This window comes from Haliotis rubra, unplaced genomic scaffold (assembly GCF_003918875.1).
Source record: "Haliotis rubra isolate DU_JTF1 unplaced genomic scaffold, ASM391887v1 Scf1166, whole genome shotgun sequence".
In the NCBI taxonomy this organism is placed as follows: domain Eukaryota; kingdom Metazoa; phylum Mollusca; class Gastropoda; order Lepetellida; family Haliotidae; genus Haliotis; species Haliotis rubra.
The window spans coordinates 159,988-175,343 of record NW_025765077.1 but is presented as its reverse complement, the minus strand read 5'-3'; the positions used below and the strand labels follow the sequence as shown (position 1 = coordinate 175,343).

General features: G+C 41.5%; 1 protein-coding gene across 2 annotated transcripts; it reads left to right on the top strand.

The window, feature by feature from the left end:
* The first annotated feature begins 3,175 nt into the window (after nucleotides 1-3,175).
* LOC124256892 (peroxisomal sarcosine oxidase-like) lies at nucleotides 3,176-14,959 on the top strand. 2 transcript variants are annotated; one of them, XR_006893123.1, is made up of 10 exons: nucleotides 3,176-3,314; nucleotides 4,785-4,929; nucleotides 6,089-6,237; nucleotides 6,661-6,874; nucleotides 7,873-8,055; nucleotides 9,221-9,367; nucleotides 9,939-10,088; nucleotides 10,728-10,803; nucleotides 13,376-14,401; nucleotides 14,681-14,959. XR_006893123.1 is itself a non-coding variant. In XM_046690865.1 (9 exons), the coding sequence occupies exons 2-9, from the start codon at nucleotides 4,822-4,824 to the stop codon at nucleotides 13,498-13,500; spliced, it is 1,152 nt and encodes a 383-aa protein (XP_046546821.1). In that variant the 5' UTR covers nucleotides 3,176-3,314; nucleotides 4,785-4,821; the 3' UTR covers nucleotides 13,501-14,959. The 2 variants fall into 2 exon arrangements, 1 of the variants encoding a protein (XP_046546821.1); XM_046690865.1 differs by having other exon boundaries at nucleotides 13,376-14,959.
* Nucleotides 14,960-15,356: the final 397 nt, after the last annotated feature.

Genomic DNA, 15,356 nt, shown 5'->3' with positions numbered 1-15,356 from the left:
AGGGATGCAAATGAAGAAAGATCAAGCTGACCTGCCTGACTATTTCTATGGGATCAGGGCATAAACGGTCACAACGCCTGGGAAAACTGAGATAAGACAACTTTTTTGATAATTTTGCGTCGGAATGAAAATTCAGGGCGGATGGGAGATGGGGAATAATACATTAAAAACATATTGCTTTGTGGAGCGTGAAAGATATCCTCGCCCCTGACTTAGCAGTGCACAGTGCAGTTTTCGGGAATAGACTGTTGGGCTCAAATCTCGAATGCCAGGACGCCAGAATCACCAGTACCTTGAAGGTGTGGTAACCCATGAAATGAAGTGAGTGAGTTTAGTTTTATCCCTCTTTTAGCAATATTCCAGCAAAATTACGGAGGGTGGGGGAACCAGATAAAGGCTTCACACATTGTACCCATGTAGGGAATCGAACCCGGGTCTTCGGCGTGACGAGCGAACGCTTTAGCCACTAGGCTACCTCACCGCTCCACTCAGGAATTGACCGGTGTACATGTACATTTTCTGAAATATATTTATGACTGAATAATGACATATGTACATTTTCTGGAATGTATTTAGGACTGAATAGTGCCCTGTACATTTCCTGGATTGGTTTTAGGACTGAATAAAGACATATGTACATTTCCTGGAATGTATTTAGGACTGAATAGTGCCATGTACATTTCCTGGAATGTATTTAGGACTGAATAGTGCCATGTACATTTCCTGGAATGTATTTAGGACTGAATAGTGACATATGTACATTTTCTGGAATGTGTTTATGACTGAATAGTGACATATGTACATTTTCTGGAATGTATTTAGGACTGAATAGTGACATATGTACATTTTCTGGAAAGTCTTTATGACTAAATGGTGACATATGTACATTTTCTAAAATGTATTTAGGACTGAATAGTGTCATGTACATTTCCTGGAAAGTATTTAGGACTGAATAGTGACATATGTACATTTTCTAAAATGTATTTAGGACTGAATAGTGCCATGTACATTTCCTGGAATGTGTTTAGGACTGAATAGTGACACCTGATCACTGTGTTTTACCTTTGCAATGCAGGGGAGAGAACTCACGACGCATGGCGGTAGAACTCACGCATGTCGCAAGTATTTCTCATTCTGAAGCAACACTGAAATTCGCTGTCCTTACTGATAGATTATCGTAAGCGTAGCGTTAAAAGAACGTTGAGTGTACTCGTACCAGAGTACGAGATTATCATTTATTCACAAATGACTGTGTCACAAGGAAACAGCACTGAAAAGAGTTCATTATGATAAGGACGATAATATTGCTCCTGATGATAATAATGACAGTTACACTGTTATTGATATCAAAAGCATAATTACAGATAAAGATAATATTGGATACATGGGTTTGGCACGAATAATGGTTACATATTTTGATATTTAGTTTTCATTTTCATAAATTCTTAACGTTCATTTTATTTTATTTTATTTTTTTTAGACTGTAACCTTTCTCTGCGTTGATTTCCGTTACATCACTGCTTTATTTGAGAGAAAATAGTCCTAGTCGTTGGCAACGGTTTGTTTGTTTGCAATTTATCAATTTTCCAGCTATTATAACGGTGGTCTGTAAATAAACTTGTCTGGGCCTGATAATCAGACCCGAGCAACACTATGAATACGGAGACCGCCTTCGTGGTGTAGTGGTTAGAGCGTCCGTCCGGACAGCAGAAGGTCGCGGGTTCGATCCCCGGCCGTGTCATACGAAAAGACGTTAAAATATGGTCTTGTAGGTCCCTGTCTGGCGCTCGGCATAAATGGGTACAACAAGGACTGGTCAGCTCGGAGTCTGAGTGGTGTATTCATGCTTAACTGCGGCATGGTATCTCAGTGAGCTAGCACTATAAAACAACTTATGTCTGGGCTGGTACAAGCAGCCACGCATACACTCGCATGCACGTTGTCATATAAGCGAAAATATTCTTAAATACGACGTTAAACCCCATTTCACCTCACCTCACCTGAATACAGAAGCGTACCAACCCGTGAAGGTCCGGGTTAGAATGTGCAGTAACCCATGCTTGTTGTAAATGGCGACTAACGGGATCGGGTGGTCAGGCTCGCTGGCTTGGTTAACACATGCCATCGCTTCCCAATTGCGCCGATCGATGCTCATGCTGTTGATCACTGGATTGTCTGGTCCAGACTCGATTATTTACAGACCGCCACCATATAGTTGGAATATTGCTGAGTGCGACGTAAAATAAACTCACTCACTCACAGAAGCGTACCCTAGGACGAGTACAGTCCATACTGTGTCCTTTTATTGATCGGAACCGTCATACTGTTATACTAGATGCATTTAATTGCGTTGTACAGAAAACAAGCATACACGGTAACAAATAGTTCGCGAAGCATAATACCACTTGCAGTATGTTAAACTAGTCTGTGATACAGACCCTGAAGCAAATATATCCAAGAATGCCCACACAAGTTTAGAAAATGAAGCAAGTCTGAAAATGAAGAAAGTCTCAGGGCTCCTTTTCATTACATTTTATATTTTTTACTATGAACTTTTTCTCTGTAAAATATGTTCATTTCAGAGACTAGATGTTAGTCTATGTTAAACCGGGAACAACTACATACGGTTCCGATTTTGGATTGCAGAGTATGGACTCGCCTCCCGTTTAGCGCACCGGTTACGTTTGTATATTTTGATTTTGCAGGCCATGTTTTTTCGTGTAAGCCCGATGGCTTGCAAAGCTTTATATTTATTTTGATAGCATTGAGGGCTTGTCCAACTTTCATAGCAAAATCATGTGTAAGCCCAGGCTTTTTTCATAATGGTAGCTACGCCCCTGTTTTGTTTATGGTACATTTCTGTATACAGAAACGTACCCGGGGTACACATCTGTAGTACCAGAGCACTTCAGCAGACGTTAGTGATAAGAGTCTAAAGATATCACCTGTTGTCGTGAGGCGGACCAAGCATTGTTGTTCAGACACACCTGGAAACTAAGGGGCGTAACTCTGTTCAACTAGCTGCCGTCAGTAGCATTACTATTTCATCCAATTTGGGTCACTGGCCGACATTTGTTAATGCCGCGAAATGAAAGAAAACTTTATTTGTCCTCATGTCTGTAGCTTACAATCACCCCACCAGCTGACCTAGTTATGAAGGTCCGCTTGTAAATGTCATAAGTATGTCATTGAGAAAACAGCCTTGACCCGGCGTCAGACGATCGGGGCAGTTTCCACAGCGACACTGCATGACACTTCTCGCAGGGCTCGTGGACATCCGAGACTACACAGCTGGTCAAATCCTGCTGCGAAAGGTAGGGGTCACAGCCATGATGTATATCAAACGTTTTGTTTGAATGTGTCGGCAATAAGATCGATCGCGGACCGTCCGCCTGCTGTCCAGTGCATAGACACCAAAATCTTTACTGCACCCAAAGTCCAGATTGAGGGTGCTCACTACCGAATGTGTCAATAGATAGAAGCGACAAAACCCTTTCCACATTCATAAGAAATCTCTGCCAAAAGCAGAGTCGATTGTACAGTCGTGACTATATCATGAGCAGATATTTGTTTCAGCAGTATTACAGCTGTATGATGTTGTTTGTAAACAAATCGATTCCGAACACAGACTTCTATTGTAGCCTGTACATTTGTTTTTAAATCACAATGCATTCAACCGACAATCGGGGCGGTGGGGTAGCCTAGTGGTTAAAGCGTTGGCTCGTCACGCCGAAGACCCGGGTTCGAATCCCCACATGGGTACAATGTGTGAAGCCCATTTCTGGTGTCCCTCGCCGTGATGTTGCTGGAATATTGCTAAAAGCGGCGTAAAACCGAACTCAGTCAGTCAGTCAGTCAGTCAACCGACAATCCATGGACGTTTAGTTATAGCCTGATTAAAACGTGATAAAATCGCAAATTGTGAAGAGAATGGTTTACCCAACTGGAAGCTAACCACACAGCACCAGATGTCACGTATATTTAAATATCAGTGGACACAATCAACATACGTAACCTTCATTACCCGCTCATAGTGATGGTTATCGCTCAGAATATGCAGATCGATAATCGGAACTCATTAGAAGAACAATAATTGACTGTAATTGTAAACCCTACCACAAAACTCATGAAGGCAATGGCGGAACACAATCATAACACTGTACAAACAAAACAGACGCCGAGATCATGACGATTGAGGATATAGACTTATAGACTAACGCTTAGTCTCTGAATATACATAATTTTGATTGTAAAAATAAACCCATTTAAATTGAAAAGGAGCCCCAGGGAGACCAGAGATAACCTGGGGAAATCTAGACTTGCTTAATTTAGGGCTTTAGCATTGCAAGGTGGGCTAGGCAGTAGGGAAAGTAATGTGGTTCAGGGACTGTGAGACATACTAGGAGACTTACTGTTGAGAGTCGCGACACACGCCTTTGAATATGATGTTTACATTACAGTTTTACGAGTCGGAAAACGGCATCAGTTGTTTATGTCTTAATTTAAAAAACAACAAAAAGAAACATACTTTCTAAAGTTGAATTTAATGGTCCATTTCTTATGAATATCCATTAGTTTCACGAGCTCATCGATAATCGCTGACGCAAGCGTGATCGATCAACTGACTGATTAATCGATCAGTTGTTTCTCCAATACCTCAAATGCTTAACCTATTATTAATTAATCAGGATGTTTATACAGTACTAGACTCACTTAGGCTAGTATAACAAATGCTTTGCGGTTATGTATGTGATTTCTGAAATCTTATAACAACTGTTTTCTAGAGAAAAAAGAAAAGGCTGTGTACACTCCAAATCCAAAATGGCCGAGCAAGCGTATGACGTCATTGTGATAGGTTCGGGAGTGATGGGGTCTTCCACGGCTTACAGTCTCGCCAAGAAGGGAAAGAAGACCCTCATCCTGGAGCAGGTATGTCTGTATCACTGTTGATTCTGTACAGCTAACCACAGCTGTTGTCTCGTCTCCTGTTGTCGCATTCATATCACCCATGCACCCTTGATCCCCGCACAGCCTACCACCGTCTGTACTGTATTATCGTGACTTGTACTCTATCACATCCACGCATCTCATAGCATGTGACCGCTCTCAGTACGTCCGTACACTCTCATCACGCCCATGCATTCTCATCACGTACTTGCACTCTCATCACATCCGTACTGTCTTTACCCGTACATTCTAATCACGCTGTGCCTTCTCACCACGTCCATGCATTGTGATCACGCCGTGCATTCTCATCACATCGCCATGTGGCCACGTGTGTACTCTCTTTACACGTCCGGACATTCTAATCAGACCGTACATTCTCTTCACGTCAGTACATTCTCATCACTTACGTACATTCTCTTCACGTCCGTACATTCTCATCACTTCCGTACATTATGTTCACGTCCGTACATTCTCATCACTTCCGTACATTATGTTCACGTCCGTACATTCTCATCACTTCCGTACATTATGTTCACGTCCGTACATTCTCATCACTTCCGTACCTTCTCATCACGTCCGTACATTCTCGTCACGTCCGTACATTATCATCGTGTCCGTACATTCTCATCACTTGTGTACATGCTCATTGTGTCCGTACATTCTCATTACTTCCGTACATTCTCATCACTTCCGTACATTCTCATCACGTCAGTACATTCTCATCACGTGCGTACATCCTCATCACTTCCGTACATTCTCATCATTTCCGTACATTCTCATCACTTCCGTACATTCTCATCACGTGCGTACATCCTCATCACTTCCGTACATTCTCATCACTTCCGTACATTCTCATCACGTGCGTACATTCTCATCACGCCCGTACATTCTCATCACGTCCGTACATTCTCATCACGTGCGTACATCCTCATCACTTCCGTACATTCTCATCACGCCCGTACATTCTCATCACGCCCGTACATTCTCATCACGTCCGTACATTCTCATCACGTGCGTACATCCTCATCACTTCCGTACATTCTCATCACTTTCGTACATTCTCATCACGTCCGTACATTCTCATCACGCCCGTACATTCTCATCACGTCCATACATTCTAATCACATCCGATTTGTTGCAGTTCCCCGTCCTCCACTCCCGTGGTAGTTCCCATGGCCTCAGTCGCATCACCAGACTCGCCTACAGGGAACAGTACTACACCGACATGATGGTGGACGCCTTTAAGATGGTGGCGGAGCTGGAGAGAGAGACAGGAACAGAACTGTTGATGTAAGAAGGAGAGAGAGGCGTGTTCGAATTTGCATGTGTCAGTGACGGTTGTCAATACAGTAGCGGTAGCACAGTAAACCTAATGAATTCATAGAAACCTAATGAATTCATAGAAACCTAATGAATTCATAGAAACTTAATGAATTCATAGAAACCTAATGAATTCATAGAAACCTAATGAATTCATAGAAACCTAATGAATTCATAGAAACCTAATGAATTCATAGAAATTCATAGTCAGATACTGATTCATAGTCAGATGCATAATTATTATGCTGACATACAAAAAATAAATAAAAATGGATTATGATCATGGAAATAGTTTTAGTCACATTATACTTACATATTTGTTATTCAATTTACTGAACAGATATGGGTAAAATGAGAATCGCCATACAATAACCTTCATTCACAATTCTTCAGAAACTGTGGTACTCTAAGTATTGGTCCTGAGAACGATGATTACCTACGTGACGTCGAGAAGGCTCTGAACAGGGTGGGTGCTGCGGTCGATGCCCTCACCAACGATCAGATGAGGAAGAGGTACCCCATGTTGTCGTACCCACAGAACTATGTCGGGTTGTTGGATCGGAAAGGGGGACTTCTGAAGGCGGACTGCATACTGAGGGCTTTGCAGGTCAGTCTGAGTGTTATGAGTCATTTTATCAATACATTTGTCCCATATTTAAGAACTCTTTCAAACATGGTCCAACATTACTATTAAGAAATAATCAGTTCTCTGATGATATCATCTCTCAAGATGGTGTACGACAGGGTGAAAACCTGTCTCCTTCTTTTTTTCTTAAATGATCTCAAATAATATCTGCTGGTCCCCAGTACTCAGGGGTGGAAATAAGTTTAAAATTGCTAGTGTACTCCGGTACAGTGGCACATGTAAAGTCACTTGCCCTGATTATTGTCCCACTATACCAACCGTTTTCTTGCTGATTTTTTAAATAAACAACATAATAAACATTGGAAAGTCAACTGGACACCGGTACAGTGTGATATACAAATTTGCTTGCCCGACAGAAAAAAACACTGGACTCGGACGTCGGGCAATGGGTTATTTCCACCCCTGAGTACTTCATGTATTGTCACCAATTTCTATCCCAGGATACAGTAGGTCCCCGATACCTCATACATTGTCTCACATTCATATCTCCGGGAACAGTTGGTCCCCAGTCAGCGTTCGAAATTAACGTCGGTCCTTTAGCCCAAAGCCGACTTAACACCACTGGGACCCACAGCTTTTGTTTTTTGCAGGTCCTTATGGCCGACAGCTCATTCATACCCAATGACACTCACTGTGACTGCTCTGAAATATCCCTGTCTGAACATTCTGATTCAGACCTTTCAGAAGACTTGGATCTTGACATGGATGTTGATTTTGTTCTAAATGAAGACTAGTCAGTCACACAGTTTGTTAATTTTGTCACATTTTGTGTTTGCTGGGAATTACTTATTTTGTAGCTAAAATACAGTGCCTACACATTCTGATCATTCTGTTTATGGTTCTGGGTCCTCAGGGCGCGCAGCTTTTCAGGGTTAAGGGCAAACACTGTCCCCAGTACCTTATGCTTGTCTCTGGGTCGGTATTTCATTACACCAAATATCTATGTTTTTTGCATTCAGACGGTGTTCCGCCAGCGAGGCGGTGAAATACGTGACTGTGAGCCTGTGATGGCCATCCACCCCGGGGCAACAGTGACGGTGACGACGTCCAAAGGGACGTACCGGGCTGCTAGTGTTGTCGTTGCTGCAGGTTCCTGGGCAGACAAGATTCTCCGCCCACTTGGACTCAATCTGCCCGTCACGGTATTAGCGTTTAGACGTCATGTTGAGCTAGTGCGTGTGTGAGGGTGTGCCTGTGTGTTTGTGTGTGTCTGATGTGTGTCAAGTGTTGGTCGGATGAGGGTCACATGTAGGTCAGTGTGAGTCGGATGCGAGTCAGATGTAGGTTAGGTGTGGGTCAGGTGTGAGTCGGATGTGGGTCAGGTGTGGTCGGATGTGGGTCACATGTAGTGTCTGAGTCGGATGCGGGTCACATGTAGGTCATGTATGAGTCGGATGTGGGCCATGCGAAGGTCAGGTGTGAGTCTGATGCTGCTCATCAATTTCAAGTTGTCACAGTGCACAAGTCCGAATACAATATCCCTTGGGTCAGCAATAAACCTGTTGGTTCGAATCCCTGTTTGCACCGAATATGTTTCTTGGTTTGCCAGCACCAACCCATGCTTGTGGGTTTCACCAAAGTGCTAAAAGTTTAAGGGCTGCATCATTTTCTGCATCACCTCCAGCATTAAGCCGACACGCCCTGATAAACCTTGAACGCTGTTAAATGCGGCGCTGCACCCTACCCACCCACACTGTCTCTTATCGGCAACTTAGCACCTAATGGCCTTAAAATACGACAACCAATCAAAATCATTCCCGAACCATGGCTCTATTACCAGAACTGGGCCGTCTGACGAAAGAACCCTGGACACGTTGAATCCCATCAGAACACTACTTTTTATCAAATTTTATCTGGAAACCGTGTATTCTTTAGTTTAAAGATGGCTAGATAGGTCTTCACGTGTCACGCGCCCTCATCTGCTGTCCATGGCGATATTTGAGACTTCAGGATACTACGCGTGTACTGATGGAATCTAAGCTATGGTGACGAGGGTATTTATCAGAATACAGTTAACTTCGGACTCAGAGGAACCCCTAACTTTAACCATGGTTCTTGATACACTCCCATTAAAGTATAATGTAACAGAAAGTGCTCAGGACAGAAATACAGTTCGATATATCCGCTAGTTCGTTATAACCATGGTTCTTGATACACTCCCATTAAAGTATAATGTAACAATAATGTAACAGCAAGTGGTCAGGGCAGAAATACAGTTCGATATATCCGTCAGTTCGTTATGCGCGTGTTCCTTATAAACGCACTTTACTGTGGAACTGAGGATGTACGTGATGTTTGATGTTTCAGATACAGAGAGTGACAGTGTGTTACTGCAAGGAACTGCATCCAGATAGCCACTCCGCCCAGCATCTTCCCTGCTACATTGAGCACAACGGGAGTCCCCCTTACGACATGTGGGGGCTGCCAAGCTACGAATATCCTGGTTATGCAAAGGTACACCACTCTTCTTTAATATGAGTTTACTCATCACAGGAAAATAGTTAGTGAAGTAAGTGCCTATTCTGACATGTTTACCCTCCGATGTTCTTGCGGGTGGTATCATATATAAAATTTGACGCAACGACCCACAAATCCTTACTACGAAATATATTTATCAATTTACGCACCCGCATATTAACACATTCACTCACTCACTCACTCACTAACTAACTTACCCACCTACTCATTCATTCACTCACTCACGTAACCACCCACCAACTAATTAATTATCACCCACTCACTTTTTCGTTCACTCAGTCACTGACGCAACCGCCCACTCACTCACTCTCATTCACTTACCCACTCTCATTCACTCACTCACGAACTAAACCACTCACTCACTCAAGTATGTTCTATGCCAGCAACACTCTCACCATGTCCCCTACAATATCAAATACACGCCTCCCTAATCATTGGTACACATATGCAAATTTTAATACAATATCGCATTAAACAATAAATTGGTACCAATATCGCATTAAACAATAACTTGTAACCAAAATAATACCTTTGCCCCGGGATCTAGATAGCATTGCACACGGGCCCCGAGATCTCGCCCGAAACACGAGACCAGCCAGACGGGAAGTGGGTCACCGATCGAGTCACGGCATATGTAAAGGAACATTTCCCAGGCCTGGAGCCCACGCCATCTATCACAGAACAGTGTATATACACGGTGAGAAGCCCTACTGTAATATCTTTGCTGGAGTTATCCTGGCCAAGCGTCCACCATTTCTAATATTGATTGTCTGATGAAGGATTAAGTGTGTACCAGACAATCTAGTGATCGATATAATGAACAAAGAACCGCACCGTTGCTGTTTAACTCTCTCAGCACTATTCCAGCTATTTAACGGCGGTCTGTAAATAGTCGAGTTTTGGACCAGACAATCCAGTGATCAACAGCATGAGGATCGAACTACGCAATTGAGGTACGATAACATGTGTCAAGCACGTCAGCGGATCGAGTGGTCAGGATCGCTGACTTGGTTGACACATGCCATCGTATCCCAATTGCGTAGATCAATGCTCATGATGTTGATTTGATCACTGAATTGTCTGGTCAAGAGTCGACTATTTACAGACCTCCGCCATAGCTTGAATATTGCCCGTGGCTGTGATCACTGGATTGTCGTATAGCTTGAATATTGCTCGTGGTGGTGATCACTGGATTGTCGTATAGCTGGAATATTCCTGGACCATCGCCTTAGTGCGTCGTTAAACTGCAAACAAACAAGCGTAATAATTATGGCTGACCACGTGATTCAATGTGGGGATCGCAGCATTTCGTCCAGTAGTACCATTTCTCTGGCAGGTGACTCCTGATGAAGACTTCATCATTGACCAACACCCCCAGCACCACAACATCATCGTTGCAGCCGGATTCTCAGGTAGTCAAAGCAATAATTATCATTATAAAGATATCATTTCCCGAATTGGGGCGATGGGGTAGCCTGGTGGTTAAAGCGTTCGCTCGTCACGCCGAAGACATGGATTCGATTCCCCACATAGGTACAATGTGTGAAGCCCATTTCTGGTGTCTCCGCCGTGATATTGCTGGAATATTACTTAAGGCGCGTAAAACAATACTCACTATTTCCCGAATGTGTTTCCATACCGTGAATATCATCTGTCAGGGATACACTATAAGTTGTTCACTGGACAGCGGGTTAAATTGAAATGTTACTGCTTGTAAGCGGGGTACATTGAAAATAATAGAAGAGCGCTCAGCCAATCAGAAAGCGACATTTATGTGTGAGGTAAGAAATTTTTTTAATGCGATCCCATAAGACGACGTATTAATTATATGGTAACTCAGGAGGGTAACAATGTCTTTATGATATCACGTCATTATGATAATACATGGTATTTTAGATGTATTTTCAATCAAAGTAGCGTTAGAAGGCGTGTATGAATACAATGTTGGTGTGAACCGATTGATCATATGGTACCAAACTATTAGCACCCATGGTTGTGTGCAGAAACGCCACCATCAGTAAACCTTTATTGAACGTATTGGAACGTTAGTCAATAATTTATTGATTGTTGATTAATCAACCAGGCTATCGATGTATGGGACCTAAAAGTCCCTGCTCGATTACCTCATTTGCATATCTATTGATTAAGAATACATGATATTTATAAAGAGGACCGAAAAGTAGTGCCTGCTTTATAGCTCATTTGCATATGTCGGATCGGTTTACCGTGACGCTATCCACCATTAGTGATAAACAGTTACCTATCATCGCCCACGCTGATAAAAAGAACGATGATAAGGCCAGCCGTATTTTTTGTGTGTTTCTCATCTCTAACCTCAACCAGCAAGAGAGCGGGCCAGGTGAAAAAAAATACGAAAAATATGTTAAACGTTTTCCGCTCATGGCGTGGGTGGTTACTCGTACTATCAATCACTGGATTGTCTGGTCCTGGAGTGATTTTATTTTATTTTATTTTTTATGGACTTTTGTACGGTGGCATAATTGGGCCATCTGTTTTGGGTTTTCTATTGTAAAAAGTTAATAACTTGAAATTTCAAGATATTTTACTTGAAATTTCAACTTAATGATCGTGTAAAAATCGTGAAATTCAATATCTTACGTGAGTGGTATGTTAAAATTTCAACTTATTAACTTGAAAATTCAACATAGCATTTTCAAGATTTTTTACGCTATCATTTAGTTGAAATTTCAAATAAAATATCTTGAAATTTCAACTTATTAACTTGAAATTTCAAGATCGACATCTTGAAATTCCAACTTACAATCTTGAAATTTCAAGTTAATAATAATAAAACAGATGGCCATAATAGGCTTCCGTACTTTTGGAATATTGATGAGGGATGACTAATTTTGTTTCAAGTTTGGGCAAGTGCGATTGATTTTGTATGTAAATTAGAAAATTCTATAAATTGATAAGGTATTTTGAACATACAATGAAATCTAAAAACTCGGTGATTTGTAGGTATTACAAGTTTGACATATATTTGGCCCCAGTGTGAATTATTTATTTTACTGAACAGTTAAGATCAACAGAACGTACTTTTATCCATTTCACTGGCTGGTTGTAATATGAAGACACTTCGTGAGATTGAGCAAACGTCTGTGGTCCTTTCGTGTCTCGCAATGTGTTGTGTCAGTTTCAACCAGGCGAATTTCGCCAAGCATGTGCACTACCGTCGCTCCGACTTACGGCGGACTAGAAGCCGATGATGAAGCGGCCTTAGCCAGGTTATAAACTTGGACAGACTGTACACAGGTGCGGCGGCCATTGAAGCTGTGATACCGATGTAGACTGGAAAGTTTGACAAGCTGTACACGAATTGAGCCCCGATGTGCTAAATGACAAAGAAGCTTGTTGTCCTAGGAAATTATTAAAACTGAACGCACCAAATACTACTATCTTTTTCTTTCCACATCGTTGGAACTAGCAGCTGCATGAACTGACCAACTTATTTATAGCATTAAATATATAGAAAACCTAGACTAACATTAAGTCTCTGAAATAAACATATTTTACAGAGGCACTGTGAGAGGCACTATGCACTACATGCGACTAAAGATATGAGGTGTTTTGGCTCGCTGATCTGGTTGAGTTCCATGGCCAGTTAAATGGATAGAGGCTCATGATGAGTCAATCACGGGATTGCCTGGTCCAGACTCGAATATTTAGACTGCCGTCATATAGCTGTCATATTGCTGAGTGCGGCGTTAAACAGCAACTTAAAGTATGACTGTGTTCTGTAAATAATCGAGTCTGGACCAGACAATCCAGTGATCAATGGCATGAGCATCGATCTACGGAGTTGGTATACGATGACATGCATCAACCCAGTCAGCAGCCTGACCACCCGACCCCGTTAGTCGCCTCTTACGACAAGCATGTGTTACTGAAGACCAATTCCAACTCGGATCATTAAGGGTCATATCATCTTGTGATTTGTAATTATGATGTGTTTCATTACAGGCCATGGCTTCAAACTGGCGCCAGTCGTAGGAGACGCTCTCAGCGACATGGCTGTCGGCCGGGTTCCGAAATACGACATGAAGCCATTCAAGATAGCCCGGTTCAAGACGGCTGCGAGACTATAGCACTATGCGTGTATGCATTAAGTACCGACCAACTGTAGACCGCTATATCGTATTTCATCGAGTCGCGTTATGCAATACATATGCATAGCGTTACAATATTCAGTACATGAGTAGATGCAATGACACCACAATGGGTGCGAAAGCTTAACCATTGGCAGTTTAAATTATTTTATTTCAAACCAAATTTCTCATTTCAATATTTTGTTTATTTGTTTCGATCTTTCGAGTTTAATCTCGTTACTTTGATTACATTTTCGAAAATCGATTTTTTTTTTGTTATTTCAAGTTTATTACAAGAACTTAGGATTTCAATGTTTTTCTTATTGCTTTCACTTTTGTCTCGTCATTTTAATTGTTATTTCGAAATGCCGGGTTTTTTTGCGTTTCCTTAATTACTTTCTCGTTTTTTCGATTACTTTCACACATATTCAGGTCTATGTCAATAAATTATCGGAATTACGAAAAACATAGTCCTGTAATATTGTTTTTGAAATTCAAGTACATGTAATTGAAATAACGAGAAATTGTGGGATAAAAAATATAGTTTATACCACCAAAGTAAAAATATAATTTATGCTACCAAAGTGGCACCATTAGGCCTTGGGGGATGGTAGATTATTTCAACTGATTAACAAAGATTTTCCATGTATTGTACCACTGACTCAAACTTTCATTCTGTCCATCGCATCAACGGTTACAGCTTAACCATTCTAAGACGGCCGCCATGCTTTCATTATTTCAGAGTATTATGAGAACCCTTTGGAATCATAGATGACTTTAAATTTTAAATTTAAGTTTAAGTTTTAAATTTCTCGGTTGATACATACATGCATGGACGCGTATTAGTTACTAAATATTAGTATCAGCTACGTTGATGTACGTATAATCTTCGTAGATGAAGGTATCGCCTTCGTAGATGTAAATATCTTTCAAATAGATATGGGCGGTTGGGTAGCCCATTGGTTAAAGCGTTCGCTCGTCGCACCGAAGAAACGGGTTCGATTCCCCACATGGGTGCAATGTATGAAGCCCATTTCTGATGTCCCCCGCCGTGATACAGCTGGAATATTGCTAAATGCGGCGTAAAACATGAATCACTCACTTCAAGTAAATATTAGTATCAGCTACGTAGATGTAAGTATCAGCTACGTAGATGAAGGTATCGCCTTCGTAGATGAAGGTATCGCCTTTGTAGATGTATGTATCTTTCAAGTAGATATTAGTATCAGCTACGTCGATGTAAGTATAATCTACGTAGATGAAAGTGTCTTCTACGTTGATTAAGGCACAAATACGCTTATTCAGATACATTATAATTCAAGCTGTCAACATTTTTATGACCTAAAGGAGGAATTAAGAACTTGACCTTGTTTATGTTCAATGACAGCTGGAGGGAGAACAATGTCTTCACTTTGCCATCACAGCTACTAGCGATGGATATTAAATAATCTCTACTAAATTTGTTTGATTTTGATCGTATGATTGACATCATGAGCACTGAAGATCTATGCAACCGGGAAACGATGATTGTTTGGTCCAGACTAGATAATGTACGGATATTCGAGATATTCAGTGTCGGGTTAAACAACAAAACAAGCAAGCAAACAAACGCTTCATGCACACGCATGAGTTGCTGAAGACCAATAGTAACCCGGATGTTGACGGGTTGAGAGTACATCTGATAGCTCTGTAAGCTTTAGTAACCTTTAAAGGCACTAGTGTACGCGGACTAGTGTGACACTGTTCATATTCAAAAATGTTACTGGGTGCCATAAAACGGCCTCTATGATATCAACGGAAATATTAATCCTGCCTATAATAATTATAGTTATACCATTGATGGTAATTATAATATC

Bases quoted from the DNA above. Each gene is read 5' to 3' on its own strand.
- LOC124256892 (XM_046690865.1), top strand. From the start codon at position 4,822: ATGGCCGAGCAAGCGTATGACGTCATTGTGATAGGTTCGGGAGTGATG. The intron at 6,238-6,660 runs GTAAGAAGGAGA...ACAATTCTTCAG, and splicing joins ACAGGAACAGAACTGTTGAT to AAACTGTGGTACTCTAAGTA. The intron at 6,875-7,872 runs GTCAGTCTGAGT...TTTTGCATTCAG, and splicing joins GCATACTGAGGGCTTTGCAG to ACGGTGTTCCGCCAGCGAGG.